This window comes from Bombina bombina, chromosome 8, assembly GCF_027579735.1.
Source record: "Bombina bombina isolate aBomBom1 chromosome 8, aBomBom1.pri, whole genome shotgun sequence".
Taxonomy (NCBI): domain Eukaryota; kingdom Metazoa; phylum Chordata; class Amphibia; order Anura; family Bombinatoridae; genus Bombina; species Bombina bombina.
The window spans coordinates 278,193,918-278,217,356 of record NC_069506.1 but is presented as its reverse complement, the minus strand read 5'-3'; the positions used below and the strand labels follow the sequence as shown (position 1 = coordinate 278,217,356).

General features: G+C 40.7%; 1 protein-coding gene across 1 annotated transcript in view; it reads right to left on the bottom strand.

The window, feature by feature from the left end:
• The window catches only part of TAGLN (transgelin), a 48,673-nt gene extending 25,804 nt beyond the window's left edge, over positions 1-22,869 (bottom strand). Inside the window, exons 1-3 of the mRNA XM_053691394.1 lie at positions 22,764-22,869; positions 17,155-17,352; positions 14,339-14,516 (exon numbers count right to left, since the gene is read on the bottom strand). Coding sequence (XP_053547369.1) covers positions 14,339-14,516; positions 17,155-17,334 — 358 coding nt within the window. The 5' untranslated portion in view covers positions 17,335-17,352; positions 22,764-22,869. The remainder of the gene's footprint in view (positions 1-14,338; positions 14,517-17,154; positions 17,353-22,763) is intronic.
• Between the last annotated feature and the right edge of the window lie 570 nt (positions 22,870-23,439).

Sequence of the window (23,439 nt, the reverse complement as noted above, 5' to 3'; positions counted from 1 at the left end):
CTGTATTTTGATGTGATTATCTATACACTGAAAATGAGCACACTGCACTGTATAATGATGTGAGTATCTATACACTGATAATGAGCACACTGTATAATGATGTGAGTATTTATACACTGATAATGAGCATGCTGCACTGTATAATAATGTGAGTATCTATACACTGATAATGAGCATACGGCACTGTAAAATGATGTGAGTATCTATACACTGATAATGAGCATGCGGCAATGTATAATGATGTGAGTATCTATACACTGATAATGAGCACACTGTACTGTATATTGTGGGTATCTTTACACTGATAATGACCATGCTGCACTGTATAATTATGTGAGTATCTATGAACTGATAATGAGCACACTTCACTGTATAAGGATGTGAGTATCTATACACTGATAATGAGCACACTGCACTGTAAAATGATGTGAATAATTATACACTGATAATAAGCACACTGTACAGTATAATGATGCGAGTATCTATACATTGATAATGAGCATGCTGCACTGTATAGGGATGTGAGTATCTATACAATGATGAGCACGCTGCACTGTATAATGATGTATCTATACACTGATAATGAGCACGCTGCACTGTATAATGATGTGAGTATCTATACACTGATAATGAGCATACTGCATTGTATAATGATGTGAGTATCTATACACTGATAATGAGCACATTGCACTGTAAAATGATGTTAGTATCTATACACTGATAATGAGCGGCTGCACTGTATAATGATGTGAGTATATATACACTGATAATAATCACACTGCACTGTATAATGATGTGAGTATCTATACACTAATAATGAGCATGCTGCATTGTATAATGATGTGAGTATCTATACACTGATAATGAGCACACTGCACCTTATAATGATGTAAGTATCTATACACTGATAATGAGCACATTGCACTGTAAAATGATGTGAGTATCTATACACTGATAATGAGCATGCTGCATTGTATAATGATGTGAGTATCTATACACTGATAATGAGCACACTGCACCTTATAATGATGTGAGTATCTATACACTGATAATGAGTATGCTGCACTGTATAATGATGTGAGTATCTATACACTGATAATGAGCACACTGCACTGTAAAATGATGTTAGTATCTATACACTGATAATGAGCATGCTGCATTGTATAATGATGTGAGTATCTATACACTGATAATGAGCATGCTGCATTGTATAATGATGTGAGTATCTATACACTGATAATGAGCACACTGCACCTTATAATGATGTAAGTATCTATACACTGATAATGAGCACACTGCACTGTAAAATGATGTTAGTATCTATACACTTATAATGAACATGCTGCATTGTATAATAATGTATCTATACACTGATAATGAGCAAACCGCATTGTATAATGTGACGTGAGTCACCAAGATCTGAGGGCCTGTTATGGAACATTCTTTGGGCTGGAGGTACATGGTCTTAAGGATACCCAGAGACTGCATGGAAATGTGGAATTTTATATGCTGGACACCCCATGTACTTTCATAACTCTGTCTTATGTCCATGTCACCCTGTATCCATAAATACAGGATGGGTACAGGGTGTGAGTGCCCCTTGTGGGAGCAATTGTGACTCTATAAACCAAGTGGGCATAAAGGACTTAATAGTTAATAAGAGCTGTTCTTATATTCTGTAATAAGATGTATTTTATTTACGTTTCTAATCTGATTGTGTCTTAGGAGTCTGTCTGGGTAAACTGATTGTGTTCCTGTGTGATTATGTTAACTAGACTGCCCAACATCAAATTGTCTGAGTAAACTTTCTTCCCCAGTTAATTAACTTGATATGTTAATCTGTTTTACCTGTGAATAGACAATTGTTAGAGGTTTGATGTATTGTTCATATGTTTGCTTTACTGTTTAACCAATTCACTATGCGATCTGAAGCTCTGTAAATCTGGAATGCCAGGGTGTATAAATCTGTGTGCTGCCTTCAAATAAAGTATTCATTTTTGTGTTCAGAAAACTGAGTGCTGTCTCAGTTCTGTTCCCCTACATAACTTTAGACTGCGGTCAAAGGGAGATGCCAGGAGCTATTGCTCTGGATAAAGGGATGTCCAGGACAAGGTAAGTGTTCTGACAGAGCTACTCATTTGGGGTACCAGGAGGTCCGTCACATATAATGAGGTGAGTATCTATTTACTGATAATGAGCACACTGCACTATCTAATGATGTGAGTATCTATACACTGATAATGAGCACACTGCACTGTATAATGATGTGAGTATCTATACACTGATAATGAGCACACTGCACTGTATAATGATGTGAGTATACACTGATAATGAGCATGCAGCAGTGTATAATGATGTGAGTATCTATAGACTGATAGTGAGCATGCTGCACTCTATAATGATGTAAGTATCTATACACTGATAATGAGCACACTGCACTGTATAATGATGTGAGTATCTATACAATGATAATGAGCACACTGTACTGTATTTTGAAGTGATTTTCTATACACTGATAATGAGCACACTGCACTGTCTAATGATGTGAGTAACTATACACTGATAATGAGCATGCAGCAGTGTATAATGATGTGAGTATCTATACAATGATAATGAGCAGGCTGCACTGTATGATGATTTATATACACACTGATATTGAGCACACTGCACTGTATAATGATGTGAGTATCTATACACTGATAATGAGCAGGCTGCACTGTATGATGATATGACGTTCTATACACTGATAATGAGCACACTGCACTGTATAATGATGTGAGTATCTATACAATGATAATTAGCAGGCTGCACTGTATGATGATTTATATACACACTGATATTGAGCACACTGCACTGTATAATGATGTGAGTATCTATACACTGATAATGAGCAGGCTGCACTGTGTGATGATATGACGTTCTATACACTGATAATGAGCACACTGCACTGTATAATGATGATGTATCTATACACTGATAATGAGCATACTGCACTGTATGATGATGTATATACACACTGATAATGAGCATACAGCACTGTATAATGATGTGAGTATCTATACACTGATAATGAGTACACTGCACTGCATAATGATGTGAGTATCTATACACTGATAATGAGTAGGCTGCACTGTATAATGATGTATATACACACTGTTAATGAGCACACTGCACTGTATAATGATGTGAGTATCTATACACTAATAATGAGCACACTGCACTGTATAAGGATGTGAGTATCTATACACTGATAATGAGCACACTGCACTGTATAGTGATGTGAGTATTTATACACTGATAATGATCACGCTGCACTGTATAATGATGTGAGTTTCTATACACTGATAATGAGCACGCTGCACTGTATAATGATGTATCTATACACTGATAATGAGCACGCTGCACTGTATAATGATGTATCTATACACTGATAATGATCACACTGCACTGTATAATGATGTGAGTATCTATACACTGATAATGAGCACACTGTATAATGATGTGAATATCTATACACTGATAATGAGCACACTGCACTGTATAATGATGTGAGTATCTATACAATGATAATGAGCAGGCTGCACTGTATGATGATGTATATACACACTGATAATGAGCACACTGCACTGTATAATGATGTGAGTATCTATACACTGATAATGAGCAGGCTGCACTGTATGATGATATGACGTTCTATACACTGATAATGAGCACGCTGCACTGTATAATTATGTGAGTATCTATACACTGATAATGAGCAGGCTGCACTGTATGATGATGTATCTATACACTGATAATGAGCATACTGCACTGTATAATGATGTGAGTATCTATACACTGATAATGAGCACACTGCACTGTATAATGATGTGAGTATCTATACACTGATAATGAGCACACTGTACTGTATAATGATGTGAGTATCTATACACTGATAATGAGCACACTGTACTGTATAATGATGTGAGTATCTATACACTGTTAATGAGCACACTGCACTGTATAATGATGTGAGTATCTATACACTGATAATGAGCACACTGCACTGTATAATGATGAGTATATATACACTGATAATGAGCACACTGCACTGTATAGTGATGTGAGTATTTATACACTGATAATGATCACACTGCACTGTATAATGATGTGAGTTTCTATACACTGATAATGAGCACGCTGCACTGTATAATGATGTATCTATACACTGATAATGAGCACGCTGCACTGTATAATGATGTATCTATACACTGATAATGATCACACTGCACTGTATAATGATGTGAGTATCTATACACTGATAATGAGCACACTGTATAATGATGTGAGTATCTATACACTGATAATGAGCACACTGCACTGTATAGTGATGTGAGTATTTATACACTGATAATGAGCACACTGCACTGTATAATGATGTGAGTATCTATACACTGATAATGAGCATACTGCACTGTATAATGATGTGAGTATCTATACACTGATAATGAGCACACTATATAATGATGTGAGTATCTATACACTGATAATGAGCACACTGCACTGTATAGTGATGTGAGTATTTATACACTGATAATGAGCACACTGCACTGTATAATGATGTGAGTATCTATACACTGATAATGAGCACGCTGCACTGTATAATGATGTCTTAGTGGCATATTTAGGTTTTGTGCTGCCCTAGGCACTTAAAATTCTGCTGCCCCCCCTACCCCCACTATCCTAGCTTTTAGGCCTTTTTCAGCCTTGATATTTTTAGGTCTGGGATGTTACATGACATTTTTTTTATTTTACATGGCATTTCCAAAGTAAATATTCACCACCGCTAGCAAAACACTTGCATACACTCAGGTGGGTTGAGTTAAGCCTGCATACACCTCAGAAGGTTTGGAGGGAAAGAAAAAAGGGACAAAGAGAACAATTAGTGGGAGAGGACAGAAAGAAGGAGGGAGATGAGAAAAGAGACACACAGACTCTCCATGTCTGACACACACTTTTACTCACAAACTCACTCTCTCACAGACACACAAACACTATTCCACCCTATCTCTCAAAGGCACTGGCTTTTCTCACACACATTCCCACACACTTACACACAGCCCAGGAATAGAAACATTTTTATGGGGATTTTTCCTTTATTTTTGTTTTTATTTCATATTTGTGTAATTTTGAATAAACTTATTCTGTGAAGATCAAGCAAGATCATTCAGGGCTGCAAGATTTATCCAAGTAAAATAGCAAATGACATTGAGAAAACATCCAACCAAGTGGCTCTTGCAACCAACATGGCTTGTTCTGAAAGCTGAGTAATTGTGCTGTATTTTTACAAATATCTCCTACTGGTAGCAAATGGTTAAAATAAGTTAAAATAATGCTGAGAAGTCTCACCTAAGTAACAGCAGAAGACGTTATGGTCTGCAACTCTGTAAAGCTCAGTGAACGTAATCAACATATAAAAAAGAATTTCAAATAAAAAAACAACAACAATGCATCTAATATTAGCATGTGCGCTCTCCTAGTTCCCCTATGAGCAGCATGCATATAATCAGCTGGGTCTGCCCCCCCCAAATCTGCTGCTCTAGGCACGTGCATTTTTTGACTAGGTCATGATACGCCCCTGATGTATCTATACACTGATAATTAACACACTGCACTGTATAATGATGTGAGTGTCAGGGTTTTCCCCCCCCGCTTTGTTTGCCCTGTGCTGCTGGCAGTCATTTTACTCACTTCTCTTACTGAATCTGGTACAGAGTGTGCACGCTCTCTTATGGCCAGACTGGTGAACATCATCCGTGTGAGACAGGTTGCAGTCTCAGAATTGTGATGTCATCACTTATTATTTAAAGGGCCTCTGTTCAGTATGCTTTGATTTTGCGTTGTCTTAGACCTGTTTGTGTTCTAGTTTTCCTGTGTTCTAGTTTTCCTGTGTTCTAGTTTTCCTGTGGTCTAGTATTCCTGGGGTCTAGTTTTCCTGGGGTCTAGTTTTTCTGTGGTCTAGTTTTCCTGTGGTCTAGTTTTCCTGTGGTCTAGTTTTCCTGTGGTCTAGTTTTCCTGTGGTCTAGTTCCTGTGTATTTCCTGGCTAGTTTGACGTTTCTTCTGGTTCCTGATCCCTGGATTGTTCCTGACTCTGCTGTTCTCCTTGTTCCTTATTCCGGCTCGTCTGACTATTCGCTTTGGCTCCTGACTCAGCTTACCTGTATAATGGTGTGAGTATCTATACACTGATAATGAGCACTGCACTGTATAATGATGTGAGTATCTATACACTGATAATGAGTACGCTGCACTGTATAATGATGTGAGTATCTATACACTGATAATAAGCACACTGCACTGTGTATAATGATGTATCTATACACTGATAATGAGCACATTGCACTGTATAATGATGTATCTATGCACTGATAATGAGCACCCTGTACTGTATAATGTGAGTATCTAAACATTGATAATGAGCACGCTGTACTGTATAATGATGTGAGCATCTATACACTGATAATGAGCATGCTGCACTGTATAATGATGTATCTATACACTGATAATGAGTACGCTGCACTGTATAATGATGTATCTATACACTGATAATAAGCACACTGCACTGTATAATGATGTATCTATGCACTGATAATGAGCACCCTGTACTGTATAATGTGAATATCTAAACATTGATAATGAGCACGCTGTACTGTATAATAATGTGAGCATCTATACACTGATAATGAGCATGCTGCACTGTATAATGATGCGAGTATCTATACAGTGATAATGAGCACACTGCACTGTATAATGATGTGAGTATATATACACTGATAATGAGCACACTGCACTGTATAGTGATGTGAGTATCTATACACTGATAATGAGCATGTTGCACTGTATAATTATGTATTTATACACTGATAATGAGCACACTGCACTGTATAGTGATGTGAGTATCTATACACTGATAATGAGCACACTGCACTGTATAGTGATGTGAGTATCTATACACTGATAATGAGCACACTGCACTGTATATTGATGTGAGTATCTATAGACTGATAATGAGCACACTGCACTGTATAATGATGTGAGTATCTATACACTGATAATGAGCACACTGCACTGTATAATGATGTGAGTATCTATATACTGATAATGAGAACACTGCACTGTATAATGATGTGAGTATCTATATACTGATAATGAGCACACTGCACTGTTTAATGATGTATCTATACACTGATAATGAGCACGCTGCACTGTATAATGATGTGAGTATCTATACACTGATAAGGAGCACACGGCACTGTATAGTGATGTGAGTATCTATACACTGATAATGAGCATGCTGCACTGTATACTTATGTATTTATACACTGATAATGAGCACACTGCACTGTATATTGATGTGAGTATCTATACACTGATAATGAGCACACTGCACTGTATAATGATGTGAGTATCTATACACTGATAATGAGCACACTGCACTGTATAATGATGTGAGTATCTATACACTGATAATGAGCATGCTGCACTGTATAATGATGTGAGTATCTATACACTGATAATGAGCATGCTGCACTGTATAATGATGTGAGTATCTATACACTGATAATGAGCATGCTGCACTGTATAATGATGTGAGTATCTATACACTGATAATGAGCATGCTGACCTGTATATTGATGTGAGTATCTATACACTGATAATGAGCACGCTGCACTAGTGCTGGGCGATAGGGTGGGGAAAATCGTAATTTCTTAATAAAATTTGCGATTTTCTTATAAATTAATATAACGCCTTAATTTTGCACACGTGACAGGTCTCTCCCTCGGAGCAGTCAGCGTTCCTGGGATAGTCCCGGGGAGGAGCATAGACTGGGAAGGAGGTGTCTCTAGCAGGTGATTGGTGGACTGGTGTTACTGTAGCATGAGAGTGGCCCATCGGAATTTAGCACCGACACAACACCGGCTTTTTCATTACAGGCGGTGCTGTGGGATCATGATACTTCCTATTCTGTCACTACAGTTCCTGTGAGCCCTAACGTCTTCACATCTGAGGGAAAATATTAACTTGTTCTAATGTTTAAAATGCACTGAGGACCCTGGGAGGCTGCTTAGAAAATACTATTTCAAATTAAAACACAGTGCATAATAAAGCGGTACTTTATTAGCATTTTAGCCTCTCAGCTGCCTCCCAGGGACCTCAGTGCATTTTAAACATTAGAACAAGTTAATATTTTCCCTCAGATGTGAAGACGTTAGGGCTCACAGCAACTGTAGTGACAGAACAGGAAGTATCATGATCCCACAGCACCGCCTGTAATGAAAAAGCTGGTGTCGTGTCGGTGCTAAATTCCGATGGGCCACTCTCATGCTACAGTAACACCAGTCCACCAATCACCTGCTAAAGACACCTCCTTCCTAGTCTATGTCCCGCCCCTCTTCGCCGGGACCATCCCAGGAACGCTGACTGCTCAGAGGGAGAGACACGTCATGATATTCTTTTCAGTCACCGCTAAGTCTGCTCACATGGGGCGAGTGATGTCACTTCTGGGCGGGGCTAAAAATAGCGTACTATCGTGGTTTTTAAACCGCGGTGATTAATCACGGTTTAAAAACACAAATCAAATAATCGTGCAGCCCTATGCTGCACTGTATGATGATTTGAGTATCTATACACTGATAATGAGCACGCTGCACTGTATAATGATGTGAGTATCTATACACTGATAATGAGCACACTGCACTGTATAATGATGTGAGTATCTATACACTGATAATGAGCACACTGCACTGTATAATGATGTGAGTATCTATACACTGATAATGAGCACACTGCACTGTAAAATGATGTATCTATACACTGATAATGAGCACACTGCACTGTATAATGATGTGAGTATCTATACACTGATAATGAGCACACTGCACTGTATAATGATGTGAGTATCTATACACTGATAATGAGCACACTGCACTGTATAATGATGTGAGTATCTATACACTGATAATGAGCACACTGCACTGTATATTGATGTGAGTATCTATAGACTGATAATGAGCACACTGCACTGTATAATGATGTGAATATCTATACACTGATAATGAGCACACTGCACTGTATAATGATGTGAGTATCTATATACTGATAATGAGAACACTGCACTGTATAATGATGTGAGTATCTATATACTGATAATGAGCACACTGCACTGTTTAATGATGTATCTATACACTGATAATGAGCACGCTGCACTGTATAATGATGTGAGTATCTATACACTGATAAGGAGCACACGGCACTGTATAGTGATGTGAGTATCTATACACTGATAATGAGCATGCTGCACTGTATAATTATGTATTTATACACTGATAATGAGCACACTGCACTGTATATTGATGTGAGTATCTATACACTGATAATGAGCACACTGCACTGTATAATGATGTGAGTATCTATACACTGATAATGAGCACACTGCACTGTAAAATGATGTATCTATACACTGATAATGAGCACACTGCACTGTATAATGATGTGAGTATCTATACACTGATAATGAGCACACTGCACTGTATAATGATGTGAGTATCTATACACTGATAATGAGCACACTGCACTGTATAATGATGTGAGTATCTATACACTGATAATGAGCACACTGCACTGTATAATGATGTGAGTATCTATACATTGATAATGAGCACACTGCACTGTAAAATGATGTATCTATACACTGATAATGAGCACACTGCACTGTATAATGATGTGAGTATCTATACACTGATAATGAGCACACTGCACTGTATAATGATGTGAGTATCTATACACTGATAATGAGCACACTGCACTGTAAAATGATGTATCTATACACTGATAATGAGCACACTGCACTGTATAATGATGTGAGTATCTATACACTGATAATGAGCACACTGCACTGTATAATGATGTGAGTATCTATACACTGATAATGAGCACACTGCACTGTATAATGATGTGAGTATCTATACACTGATAATGAGCACACTGCACTGTAAAATGATGTGAGTATCTATACACTGATAATGAGCACACTGCACTGTATAATGATGTGAGTATCTATATACTGATAATGAGAACACTGCACTGTATAATGATGTGAGTATCTATATACTGATAATGAGCACACTGCACTGTTTAATGATGTATCTATACACTGATAATGAGCACGCTGCACTGTATAATTATGTGAGTATCTATACACTGATAAGGAGCACACGGCACTGTATAATGATGTGAGTATCTATATACTGATAATGAGAACACTGCACTGTATAATGATGTGAGTATCTATACACTGATAATGAGCATGCTGCACTGTATAATTATGTATTTATACACTGATAATGAGCACACTGCACTGTATATTGATGTGAGTATCTATACACTGATAATGAGCACACTGCACTGTATAATGATGTGAGTATCTATACACTGATAATGAGCACACTGCACTGTAAAATGATGTATCTATACACTGATAATGAGCACACTGCACTGTATAATGATGTGAGTATCTATACACTGATAATGAGCACACTGCACTGTATAATGATGTGAGTATCTATACACTGATAATGAGCACACTGCACTGTATAATGATGTGAGTATCTATACACTGATAATGAGCACACTGCACTGTATAATGATGTGAGTATCTATACACTGATAATGAGCACACTGCACTGTATAATGATGTATCTATACACTGATAATGAGCACACTGCACTGTATAATGATGTGAGTATCTATACACTGATAATGAGCACACTGCACTGTATAATGATGTGAGTATCTATACACTGATAATGAGCACACTGCACTGTATAATGATGTATCTATACACTGATAATGAGCACACTGCACTGTATAATGATGTGAGTATCTATACACTGATAATGAGCACACTGCACTGTATAATGATGTGAGTATCTATACACTGATAATGAGCACACTGCACTGTATAATGATGTGAGTATCTATACACTGATAATGAGCACACTGCACTGTAAAATGATGTGAGTATCTATACACTGATAATGAGCACGCTGCACTGTATAATGATGTGAGTATCTATACACTGATAATGAGCACACTGCACTGTATAATGATGTGAGTATCTATACACTGATAATGAGCACACTGCACTGTATAATGATGTGAGTATCTATACACTGATAATGAGCACGCTGCACTGTATAATGATGTGAGTTTCTATACACTTATTATGAGCACCCTGCACTGTATAATGTGAGTATCTATACACTGATAATGAGCACACTTCACTGTATAATGATATGAGTATCTATACACTGATAATGAGCACACTGTATAATGATGTGAGTATCTATACTGATAATGAGCACCGTACTGTATAATGATGTTAGTATCTATATACTGATAATGAGCACACTGTACTGTATAATGATGTGAGTATCTATATACTGATAATGAGCACACTGCACTGTATAATGATGTGAGTATCTATACACTGATAATGAGCATGCTGCACTGTATAATGATGTTAGTATCTATATACTGATAATGAGCACACTGTACTGTATAATGATGTGAGTATCTATATACTGATAATGAGCACACTGCACTGTATAATAATGTGAGTATCTATACAGTGATAATGAGCAAGCTGCACTGTACTGTGTAATGATGTGAGTATCTATCTATACACTGATAATGAGCATGCTGCACTGTATAATGATGTGAGTATCTATACACTGATATTGAGCACGCTGCACTGTATAATGATGTATCTATACACTGATAATGAGCACGCTGCACTGTATAATGATGTATTTATTCACTGATAATGATCAAGCTGCACTGTATAATGATGTATCTATACACTGATAATGAGCACGCTGCACTGTATAATGATGTATCTATACACTGATATTGAGCACGCTGCACTGTATAATGATGTGAGTATCTATACACTGATAATGAGCACACTGTATAATGATGTGAGTATCTATACACTGATAATGAGCACACTGCACTGTATAATGATGTGAGTATCTATACACTGATAATGAGCACGCTGTATAATGATGTGAGTATCTATATACTGATAATGAGCACACTGCACTGTATAATGATGTGAGTATCTATACACTGATAATGAGCACGCTGCACTGTATAATGATGTATCTATACACTGATAATGAGCACGCTGCACTGTATAATGATGTATCTATACACTGATAATGAGCACGCTGCACTGTATAATGATGTATCTATACACTGATATTGAGCACGCTGCACTGTATAATGATGTATCTATACACTGATAATGAGCACGCTGCACTGTATAATGATGTATCTATACACTGATAATGAGCACGCTGCACTGTATAACGATGTATCTATACACTGATATTGAGCACGCTGCACTGTATAATGATGTATCTATACACTGATATTGAGCACGCTGCACTGTATAATGATGTATCTATACACTGATAATGAGCACGCTGCACTGTATAATGATGTATCTATACACTGATAATGAGCATGCTGCACTGTATAATGATGTATCTATACACTGATAATGAGCACGCTGCACTGTATAATGATGTATCTATACACTGATAATGAGCACGCTGCACTGTATAATGATGTATCTATACACTGATAATGAGCACGCTGCACTGTATAATGGTGTATCTATACACTGATAATGAGCACACTGCACTGTATAATGATGTGAGTATCTATACACTGATAATGAGCACACTGCACTGTATAATGATGTGAGTATCTATACACTGATAATGAGCACAATGCACTGTATAATGATGTAAGTATCTATACACTGATAATGAGCATGCTGCACTGTATAATGATGTGAGTATCTATACACTGATAATGAGCACGCTGCACTATATAATGGTGTATCTATACACTGATAATGAGCATGCTGCACTGTATAATGATGTATCTATACACTGATAATGAGCACACTGCACTGTATAATGATGTGAGTATCTATACACTGATAATGAGCATGCTGCACTGTATAATGATGTGAGTATCTATATACTGATAATGAGCACACTGCACTGTATAATGATGTGAGTATCTATACACTGATAATGAGCACACTGCACTGTATAATGATGTGAGTATCTATACACTGATAATGAGCATGCTGCACTGTATAATGATGTGAGTATCTATACACTGATAATGAGCACGCTGCACTGTATAATGATGTAAGTATCTATACACTGATAATGAGCACAATGCACTGTATAATGATGTGAGTATCTATACACTGATAATGAGCATGCTGCACTGTATAATGATGTGAGTATCTATACACTGATAATGAGCATGCTGCACTGTATAATGATGTATCTATACACTGATAATGAGCACACTGCACTGTATAATGATGTGAGTATCTATACACTGATAATGAGCATGCTGCACTGTATAATGATGTGAGTATCTATACACTGATAATGAGCACACTGCAATGTATAATGATGTGAGTATCTATACACTGATAATGAGCACACTGCACTGTATAATGATGTGAGTATCTATACACTGATAATGAGCATGCTGCACTGTATAATGATGTGAGTATCTATACACTGATAATGAGCACACTGCAATGTATAATGATGTGAGTATCTATACACTGATAATGAGCATGCTGCACTGTATAATGATGTGAGTATCTATACACTGATAATGAGCACACTGCACTGTATAATGATGTGAGTATCTATACACTGATAATGAGCACACTGCAATGTATAATGATGTGAGTATCTATACACTGATAATGAGCACACTGCACTGTATAATGATGTGAGTATCTATACACTGATAATGAGCATGCTGCACTGTATAATGATGTGAGTATCTATACACTGATAATGAGCACACTGCAATGTATAATGATGTGAGTATCTATACACTGATAATGAGCATGCTGCACTGTATAATGATGTGAGTATCTATACACTGATAATGAGCACACTGCACTGTATAATGATGTGAGTATCTATACACTGATAATGAGCATGCTGCACTGTATAATGATGTATCTATACACTGATAATGAGCACCCTGGTCCCAGTGGTATAAATCTGTTGAGGTTATGATTTTGCATTGCTACTAATGACATGTGTGGTTAATGCTGACAACACCAAATAGCATTTTTTTTTCATTGGGACGTCACTTCTATAGAAATGTCACATTATATCCCAGTACATCTGAGGATTAGTAGACTATAGATACTCAAAGTGGTATATAGTGCAGCACCATTACCTTCATAAAGGTCCACAGTTTGGAACATGTCAGTTTTCACTACTCCGTAGTCCTCAGCAGCTTTTAGGAACTGAGCCACTTGCTCCATCTGCTTGAACACCATGGTGGGGGGGTTGTCTGGGATCTTCACTGGCTGAGACCCCTTAGGGTACAAACTATTTATCAGCTTGGAGAGGACCTGGATACAAAAGAAATGAGTTAGACAGGAAGGCGCTATTTGTCAAAAGGACACAGGGAATGCTCCTCCCCTGCAGGTGACACAGTGGCATAGACAGGAGGGAGCTATAGGACATGGTGTCTGTCCCTCCCCTGCAGGTGACACAGTGGCACAGACAGGAGGGAGCTATAGGACATGGGGTCTGTCCCTCCCCTGCAGGTGACACAGTGGCACAGACAGGAGGGAGCTATAGGACATGGTGTCTGTCCCTCCCCTGCAGGTGACACAGTGGCACAGACAGGAGGGAGCTATAGGACATGGGGTCTGTCCCTCTCCTGCAGGTGACACAGTGATAGATAGGATGGAGCTATGGCAGTGGCGTATTTAGGTTTTGTGCTGCCCTAGGCACTCAAAATTCTGCTCCCACCCCAAAGGTTTTAGGCCTTTTTTTCCCTTAATATTTGTTTGGGTCAGTGTGTAAAATGTTTTTTTTCCCCCATAACAATTCATAATAAAATGGGCTAGCAAAACACGCATACAGGTGGGTTGAATTGCATGCATCTAATACCATTTTCTCCCTGAGAGAAGGGAGAGAAAAGAAGGGAAGGGGAGAAAAGGGAGGGAAAGGAAAGAATAAAGGGAGGAAGAGAGATAGAGAAGAGAAAAGTGGGGAGGGAGAGGAGAAAAGAGGGAGAGAGAGGAGAAAAGAGGGAGAGAGAGGAGAAAAGAGGGAGGGAAAGAAGGGAGGGAGGGAAAGAAAGGAGTGAAAGAAGGGAGCAAGGGAGGGAGTTTAGAGAAAGAAGGGAGGGAGGGGAAGAAGGGAGGGAAATAAAGAAAGAAGGGAGGGAGTTGAGGGAGGAAGGGAGTTGAGGGATGAAGACAGTTGAGGAAGGGATAAAGGGAAAGTAGAGAGAGAAGGGAGGGCAAGAAGAATATACTATGAAACAATCACTGCCCTTCACATGCAACAACATACAGTAATTACCATCATTAAAGTAATTAAACTTTTTAAGTGTCTGTTTACTATTTACTCCGTGGGTTAATGAATGCAGAGAAAGCTAGCTATTAGAGTTTATGGTTAGACATCCCAAGCTGATCTAAGCAGTTCACAGGCTCATCCAGTCTGTTAATTACTAAGACCTGCTATAAACACTGCGCTCGAAGACCCACCACAGCTGACAAGGGGAGGCAGCATATTGGCACAAGGTCTTCTCCTCCAGCCTCACCTTGTAAGCATATCGCTGGGCAAGTTTCTCACCAAGAACGCTGGAGTCTCTAAATGAATCAATGGTTTAAAGGAGCACTGCCTGTGAAGAGCGACCGTAATCACCGCACATGCCTTGTCTTCTCTCTAAAAGCCTGCACTTTATCGCTCACTGTACTGTGTGCTGGCTTTTAGAGGGAGGATAGGGCAGATGTGCTGCCCCTCCCAAATCTGCTGCCCTAGGCACCGGCCTTGTTGGCCTAGGTCATAATACGCCCCTGACCTATGGGTAATGGGATTTGACACAGTGACACAGACAGGAGAGAGCTATGGGACATGGGTACTGTCCCTTCCCTGCAGATGACACAGTGGCAGGACAGAGCTATGGGTAACGGGATCTGTCCCTCCCCTGCAGTGTGACCCAGTGACACAAACAGGAGGGAGCTTAGGACATGGGGTCTGTCACTTCCCTGCAGGTGACACAGTGACACAGACAGGAGGGAGCTATAGGACATGGGGTTTGCCCTCCCTGCAGCTGACACAGACAGGAGGAAGTTTTGGGACATGGGGTTTGTCCCTCCCCTGCAGTGTGACCCAGTGACACAGACAGGAGGGAGCTTTGGACATGGGGTCTGTCACTTCCCTGCAGGTGACACAGTGACACAGACAGGAGGGAGCTATAGGACATGGGGTCTGTCCCTCCCTGCAGGTGACACAGTGACAGACAGGAGGGAGCTATTGGACATGAGATCTGTCCCTCCCCTGCAGGTGACACAGTGACACAGACAGGAGGGAGCTATAGGACATGGGGGCTGTTTCTCCCCTGCAGGTGACAGACAGGAGGGAGCTATAGGACATGAGGTCTGTCCCTCCCCTGCAGGTGACACAGTGACACAGAAAAGAGGGAGCTATAGGACATGGAATATGTCCCTTCCCTGCAAGTGACACAGACAGGAGGTAGCTATAGGATATGGGTTCTGTCACTCCCCTGCAGGTGACACAGTGACACGGACAGGAGGGAGCTGTAGGACATGGAATCTGTCCCTCCCCTGCAAGTGACACAGACAGGAGGTAGCTATAGGATATGGGTTCTGTCACTCCCCTGCAGGTGACACAGTGACACGGACAGGAGGGAGCTGTAGGACATGGGGTCTGTCACTCCCCTGCAGGTGACACAGTGACACGGACAGGAGGGAGCCATAGGACATGGGTTCTGTCCCTCCCCTGCAGGTGACAGGAGGGATCTATAGGGCATGGGGTCTGTCCCTCCCCTGCAGGTGACACAGTGACAGAGAAGGGATCGAGCTATAGGACATGGGGTCTGTCCCTCCCCTGCAAGTGACAGACAGGAGGGAGCTATAGGACATGTGGTCTGTCCCTCCTCTACAGGTGACAAAGTGACACAGACAGGAGGAAACTATAACATACAGATAGTGATACTGGCAGTTTACGTACCACACCATTTTTCAGCCACTGCTGGAACTCTGTCCTCCCTGGCTGCGGTGCTTCCACATCATTTCCACACTGGAGATTGATCCATTGCACCAGACGTTCCTCTAGTTCCTCATCATACTTCTTCTCAATACGAGACTGAACATCACGGCTCATCCCGTACGATGGACCTTTGTTTGCCATTCTGTGGTCTGTTGGGATCTACAAAGTGTGAGATGAATATGTGGTTACCCAGTTATGTCCTTGTTTGTCAGGAACATTAGGTTGGCTTGTGCTGGATGAGCAGCTGTTTGTGCTGAGGTATGTTGGGTGTGTTAGGGTGCACTGGGGTGTGTTGGTTGTGCTGGGGTATGCTGGGTGTGTTAGGGGTACTGGGTTATGTTGGTTGTGCTGGGGTATGCTGTGTGTGTTAGGAGGCACTGGGGTGTGTTGGTTGTGCTGGGGTATGCTGTGTGTGTTAGGAGGCACTGGGGTGTGTTGGTTATGCTGGGGTATGCTGTGTGTGTTAGAAGGCACTGGGGTGTGTTGGTTATGCTGGGGTATGCTGTGTGTGTTAGGGGGCACTGGGGTGTGTTGGTTGTGCTGGGGTATGCTGGGTGTGTTTGGGGGCACTGGGGTGTGTTGGTTGTGCTGGGGTATGCTGGGTGTGTTAGGGGGCACTGTGGTGTGTTGGTTGTGCTGGGGTATGCTGGGTGTGTTTTGGGGCACTGGGGTGTGTTGGTTGTGCTGGGGTATGCTGGGTGTGTTAGGGGGCACTGTGGTGTGTTGGTTGTGCTGGGGTATGCTGGGGTATGCTGGGTGTGTTAGGGGGCACTGGGGTGTGTTGGTTGTGCTGGGGTATGCTGGGTTTAAGGTGTGTTAGTGTGCATAGGTGTGCTGGGTGTGTTAAGTTATGAAAGGGGTTGTCAGGGTGTCCTGGGGTGTGTTTGGGTGCGTTAGGGTATGTAAGAGTTTGCTGCAGTGTGTTAGGGTGTGCTAGAGTGTGCCGCAGTATGCTGGGTGTGCTGGGTTTGTTAAGGGTTGTTAGGGTTTGCTGGGGTGTGTTAGGGTGTGTTAGGTTGTGTTAGAGTGTGCTGGGGTGTGTTAGGGTGCGCTGGGTTTGTTAAGGTTTGTTAGGGTTTGCTGGGGTGTGTTAGGGTGTGTTCAATTGTGTTAGAGTGTGCTGGGTTTGTTAAGGTTTGCTGGGGTGTGTTAGGGTGTGTTTGATTGTGTTTGGGTGTTCTGGGGTGTGTTAGGGTGTGCTGAGTTTGTTAAGGTGTACTGTGTTAGGGTGTGCTGGGATGTGTTAGGTTGTGCTGGGTTTGTTAAGGTGTACTGTGTAAGGGTGTGCTGGGGTGTTCTGGGTGTGTTGGGTTTGTTAAGGTGTACAGTGTTAGGTTGTGCTGTGGTACATAAAACCCCTAATTTTTCTTTCATGATTGAGAGAGCATACCATTTCCAATTCACTTACATTATCAATGTTGAAGGAGCACCAATGCACTACCGGGAGCTAGCTGAATACATAATGTGAACCAATGACAGGAGGCATAAAGGTGTAGCGGCCAATCAGCACTTAGCTCCCAGTGATGCATTGCTGAAACTACCTAGGTATACTTTTCAACACTGGATACTAAGAGAAAGAAGCAAAATAGATAATAATATTAAATTGGAAAGCTGCTTTAAAATTGTATTATCTGAAAGAAAAATGTTGTTTCATGTCCCTTTTGTCTGTTGCTATCATGTTGTTATCTGTGTGTGATTAACTATGCCTACAGTTACTACTATACCTTGGTGTGTAATTCCTGTGGGTTATGTTTATTCCTCTCACCTATATCACAGTGAAAACAATATGAGGTTACAAGACACTGCCTGGTCCTTGCGGCTGGATATACATTGGGGGGATTAGGTAATACACATGGGTAAAATAAGGGAGATAAGGGTGATGAGGGACAGTTATAGATGAAGGGACATTAAATAACAGGTGCAGCTGCCAGAGGCTCTTGCACTATATACAGGGTGATAGTGCACAGGAGTCGAGCACAAATTTGCTGACAAAACAAAATATAAGGAACAGCTGACTGGTAGCTAGTTGGTATGTTGCATAAAAGAGATCTAGGAAAACCAGAAAGTAACATTATCACAGTCTGTTTGTCCATCTCTCCCCCAGGTGTCTAATTATGATCTAGAACAGGAAATCAAGGGCACACCTTGCTAGTAGCCAGTACACAAAATGGTTAAGCTCTGGCTATTGCTCTACCAGCCGAGGGGTCATGCCAAGTGATATTAGGACAATGTTTCTGAGGGTACAGTTAGAGCTAATAGCAACTGTTCTAATGGTCCCTTATGGTAACACAAGTGCCCAAATGTAATATTATTGGGGGCACCTGGCATCAGCCAGTATGGAATAAACAAACTCTTGGGAGGTTAGAGGAGATTTATGACAAAAGGCCTAATTCTATATTCCTATCTGGCACTTTATAAGGTGCTGATTTTCTGGATACCCCTAAATGGGCAGTTTATACCCTGGCATGACTGTGAATTGGATGATATCAATGTATAACTCAGTGTCCTACAGAAGAGCTAGATATCAATGGATAATTGAATGTCCTATACAAGAGCCTGTTATCAATGGATAATTTAATGTCTTACATATGAGCTAGTTATGAATAGATAATGTAATGTCCTACAGATGAGCTAGTTGTCAATGGATAACTCAATGCCTTACAGAAGAGCTAGTTATCAATGGATACCTGTGTCCTACAAAAGAGCTAGTTATCAATGGATAACGCAATGTCCTGCAGAAGAGCTAGATATCAATGCATAATTGAATGTCCTATACAAGAGCCTGTTATCAATGGATAATTTAATGTCTTACATATGAGCTAGTTATCAATGGATAATGTAATGTCCTACAGATGAGCTAGTCATCAATGGATAATGTAATGTCCTACAGATGAGCTAGTTGTCAATGGATAACTAAATGCCTTACAGAAGAGCTAGTTATCAATAGATAACTCAATGTCCTGCAGAAGAGCTACTGTAGGTATGAATGGATAACTCGGTGTTCTACAGAAGAGCTAGTTATCAATGGATAAGTTAATGTCCTATACAAGAGCTTATCAGTGGATCACTCAGTGTCCTACAGAAGAGCTAATTATCAATGGATAACTCAGTGTCCTACAGAAGAGCTAATTATCAATGGATAACTCAGTGTCCTACTGAAGAGCTAATTATCAATGGATAACTCAGTGTACTACAGAAGAGCTAGTTATCAATGGATACGTTAATGTCCAATACAAGAGCTTGTTATCAATGGATAACTCAGTGTCCTACAGAATAGCTAGTTATCAATGGATACGTTAATGTACAATACAAGAGCTTGTTATCAATGGATAACTCAGTATCCTACAGAAGAGCTAGTTATCAATGGATAACTCAGTGTCCTATAGAAGAGCTAGATATCAATGGATAACTCAGTGTCCTATAGAAGAGCTAGTTATCAATGGATAACTCAGTGTCCTATAGAAGAGCTAGATATCAATGGATAACTCAGTGTCCTATAGAAGAGCTAGATAATAATGGATAACTCAGTGTCCTATAGAAGAGCTAGATATCAATGGATAACTCAGTGTTCTACAGTAGAGCTAGTTATCAATGGAGGTGTCATCTCAGGAGCTTACACGCCCATCCTGCTTTGGCTTCTGAGTAGAAAAACACAATTAACCCATATAACTAGATGTTTGGCAAAGAGCTTGAGCCTCATTTATACTATTGACTGTTTTGTTATGCTGTTGAGAAAGCAATGTGTAAGCTAATAATTTGGGCTATGAGCATTTATTTGCTAATACTGTTTGTATTTTACTCTCCAATACCTCTATTATGTTTTGAATTTATTTGGTGCAGACTGAGTTTAAAAGTTGCATTAACTGTGTCTCAGTGGAGGATACGAGACAGTTTCAATGTTGGTTTAAAATACTCCCAATAATTTAGTTACTAGTGGCTGCAATTCACTGTGGTTTCAGTTGAAAGAAATTTCCTGCAAGTATTGTGACCCCCATAGACCATCCAACCAGGGTATCCAAAGGTCCCTATCAGGTGCATGGTCAGAACAAGAGCACAATGGCCTTTTTATCTCAGGATTCAGCTGTAACTCCTGTCAGTTTGTAAATACTGATGTTCCTACCAGGTTGACCTTGCACTTCCCCTCAGTACACTCTGTATCCCTGCAGAGCTGTGCTGGAGTCCAAAACTGTCACGTGTTCAGCTATCCATGAGCCAACAGCAAATAAAGCCTTCACTGAAGTTCAGGTATAAAGTCTGGAGCAGAACAGCATGAAGATAACATTTTATCCAAAGGATGTGATGAATTCTTGGCACAGAGGGATATGTGTAGTTGTCCCAGGGCATACTCTGGTGAGAGTTATGGGGAGGGAGAGTTTCTGAGGGATAAGATATTATAAGGGAGGAAAAAAGAGACCTGTCACCAGTAACAAGATAGTGAAGTCTACTTGGCAGGTAAGTGACCAATACAGAGAGATCTGGCTAACAACATAACAGAGGTGGTTATGGGGGTTGCAGAAGACACACTAATGGTTAATAAGAGATTTTAATGTTAGCTCACATATCACCTGTATGCCATTATCTCTAGAATGTAATAGATGTATGTATTTACCTCTGTGCTGAAATGTCTGTCACTATGTACCTGTGTATGGTACCTGCAGGGGACAGTGGTGTGCAGATAGCTAAGTGTCAGTTACAGTGCCCCCTCTGCCTGGTGCTGCCAGCTGATAGTATGTCCCTGTGCTGTGATAGGTCTGGGTTTGTGTCACCTGCTACTGCAGTCCAGTTACAGTGCACCCTCTGCCTGGTGCTGCCATCTGATATTATGTCCCTGTGCTGTGATAGGTCTGGGTTTGTGTCACCTACTACTGCAGTGCCAGTTACAGTACCACCTCTGCCTGGTGCTGCCATCTGAAATTATGGCCCTGTGTTCTGATACATCTGTATGTCACATTATCCGTGTGTGTCACCTTCTTGTGCAGTGCCAGTGACAGTGCCACCTCTGCCTGGTGCTGCCATATGATAGAATGTCCCTGTGCTGTGTCAGGTCTGGGTTTGTGTCACTTGCTAGTGCAGTGTCAGTTACAGTGCCACCTCTGCCTGGTGCTGCCATCTGAAATTATGTCCCTGTGTTCTGATACATCTGTATGTCACATTATCCCTGTGTGTCACCTTCTTGTGCAGTGCCAGTTACAGTGCCCCCTCTGCCTGGTGCTGCCATCTGATAGTATGTCCCTGTGCTGTGTCAGGTCTGGGTTTGTGTCACCTGCTAGTGCCCTGTGATGTGATACATCTCTTTGTGTCACCTGTAGTACAGTGCCAGTTACAGTGCCACCTCTGCCTGGTGCTGCCATCTGATATTATGTCCCTGTGCTGTGATAGGTCTGCGTTTGTGTCACTTGCTAGTGCAGTGCCAGTTACAGTGCCCCCCTCTGCCTGGTGTGACCAGTTGACATTATGCGCCTATGTGTCTAAGTCTAGTGGGATTACACCTCGCCTGCTGCGCCTGTTATTTGGGGCCACTGGCTTTGTCTGTGTCCCCATATCAGACCAGCCCCCCTCCCCATACTTACTGGCTTGGGAAGATGCTGAGCCTGCGGTGGATGCTGAGGTCTGACACTCACTAAGATGCAGGATGCAGAGATAAAGTCTGTCTGAGCCTGCTGTAATATGGGACCACCCCCACCCTCAAGCTCTGCGTCTCCCAGCACCATATTAGGGGAATGTCTCACAAAGTGCTGTGTTTGGGGCTGAAGACATTCCCTGGATACCTAAGGGATGTGGGATACACAGAAGCTGGCTCTCTCCAGCAAAACCTTTTATAGACTTGGGGGCATCTCTAGTGTTAACCCCTAGTGTACCTACACTTATTAACAGGACTCCTCTGTCTTCTTTTTAGCAATTAATATAAGTTTTACAAGCACAGTGTGGGGACAAACTGTATCAAATATAAAGTGCCAACATACTACACAGTGCTATACACAAGTACATTACACGGATAAAATAAAGCATTTTAAAACAACTGTGAGCAAAGTAATTAACAAGTGTTCGTATAAGCTGAAATCAGTAGCAGAAATACTGTCTATAACGCACACTATAGTCAGAAATACTCACAAGCTTACTGTCTATAAAGCACACAATTGTCAGAAAAACTCACTAGCTTACTGTCTATAAAGCACAGTATAGTTAGAAGTACTCACAAGCTTACTGTATATAAAGCACACTACAGAGAGACTCACATGCTTACTG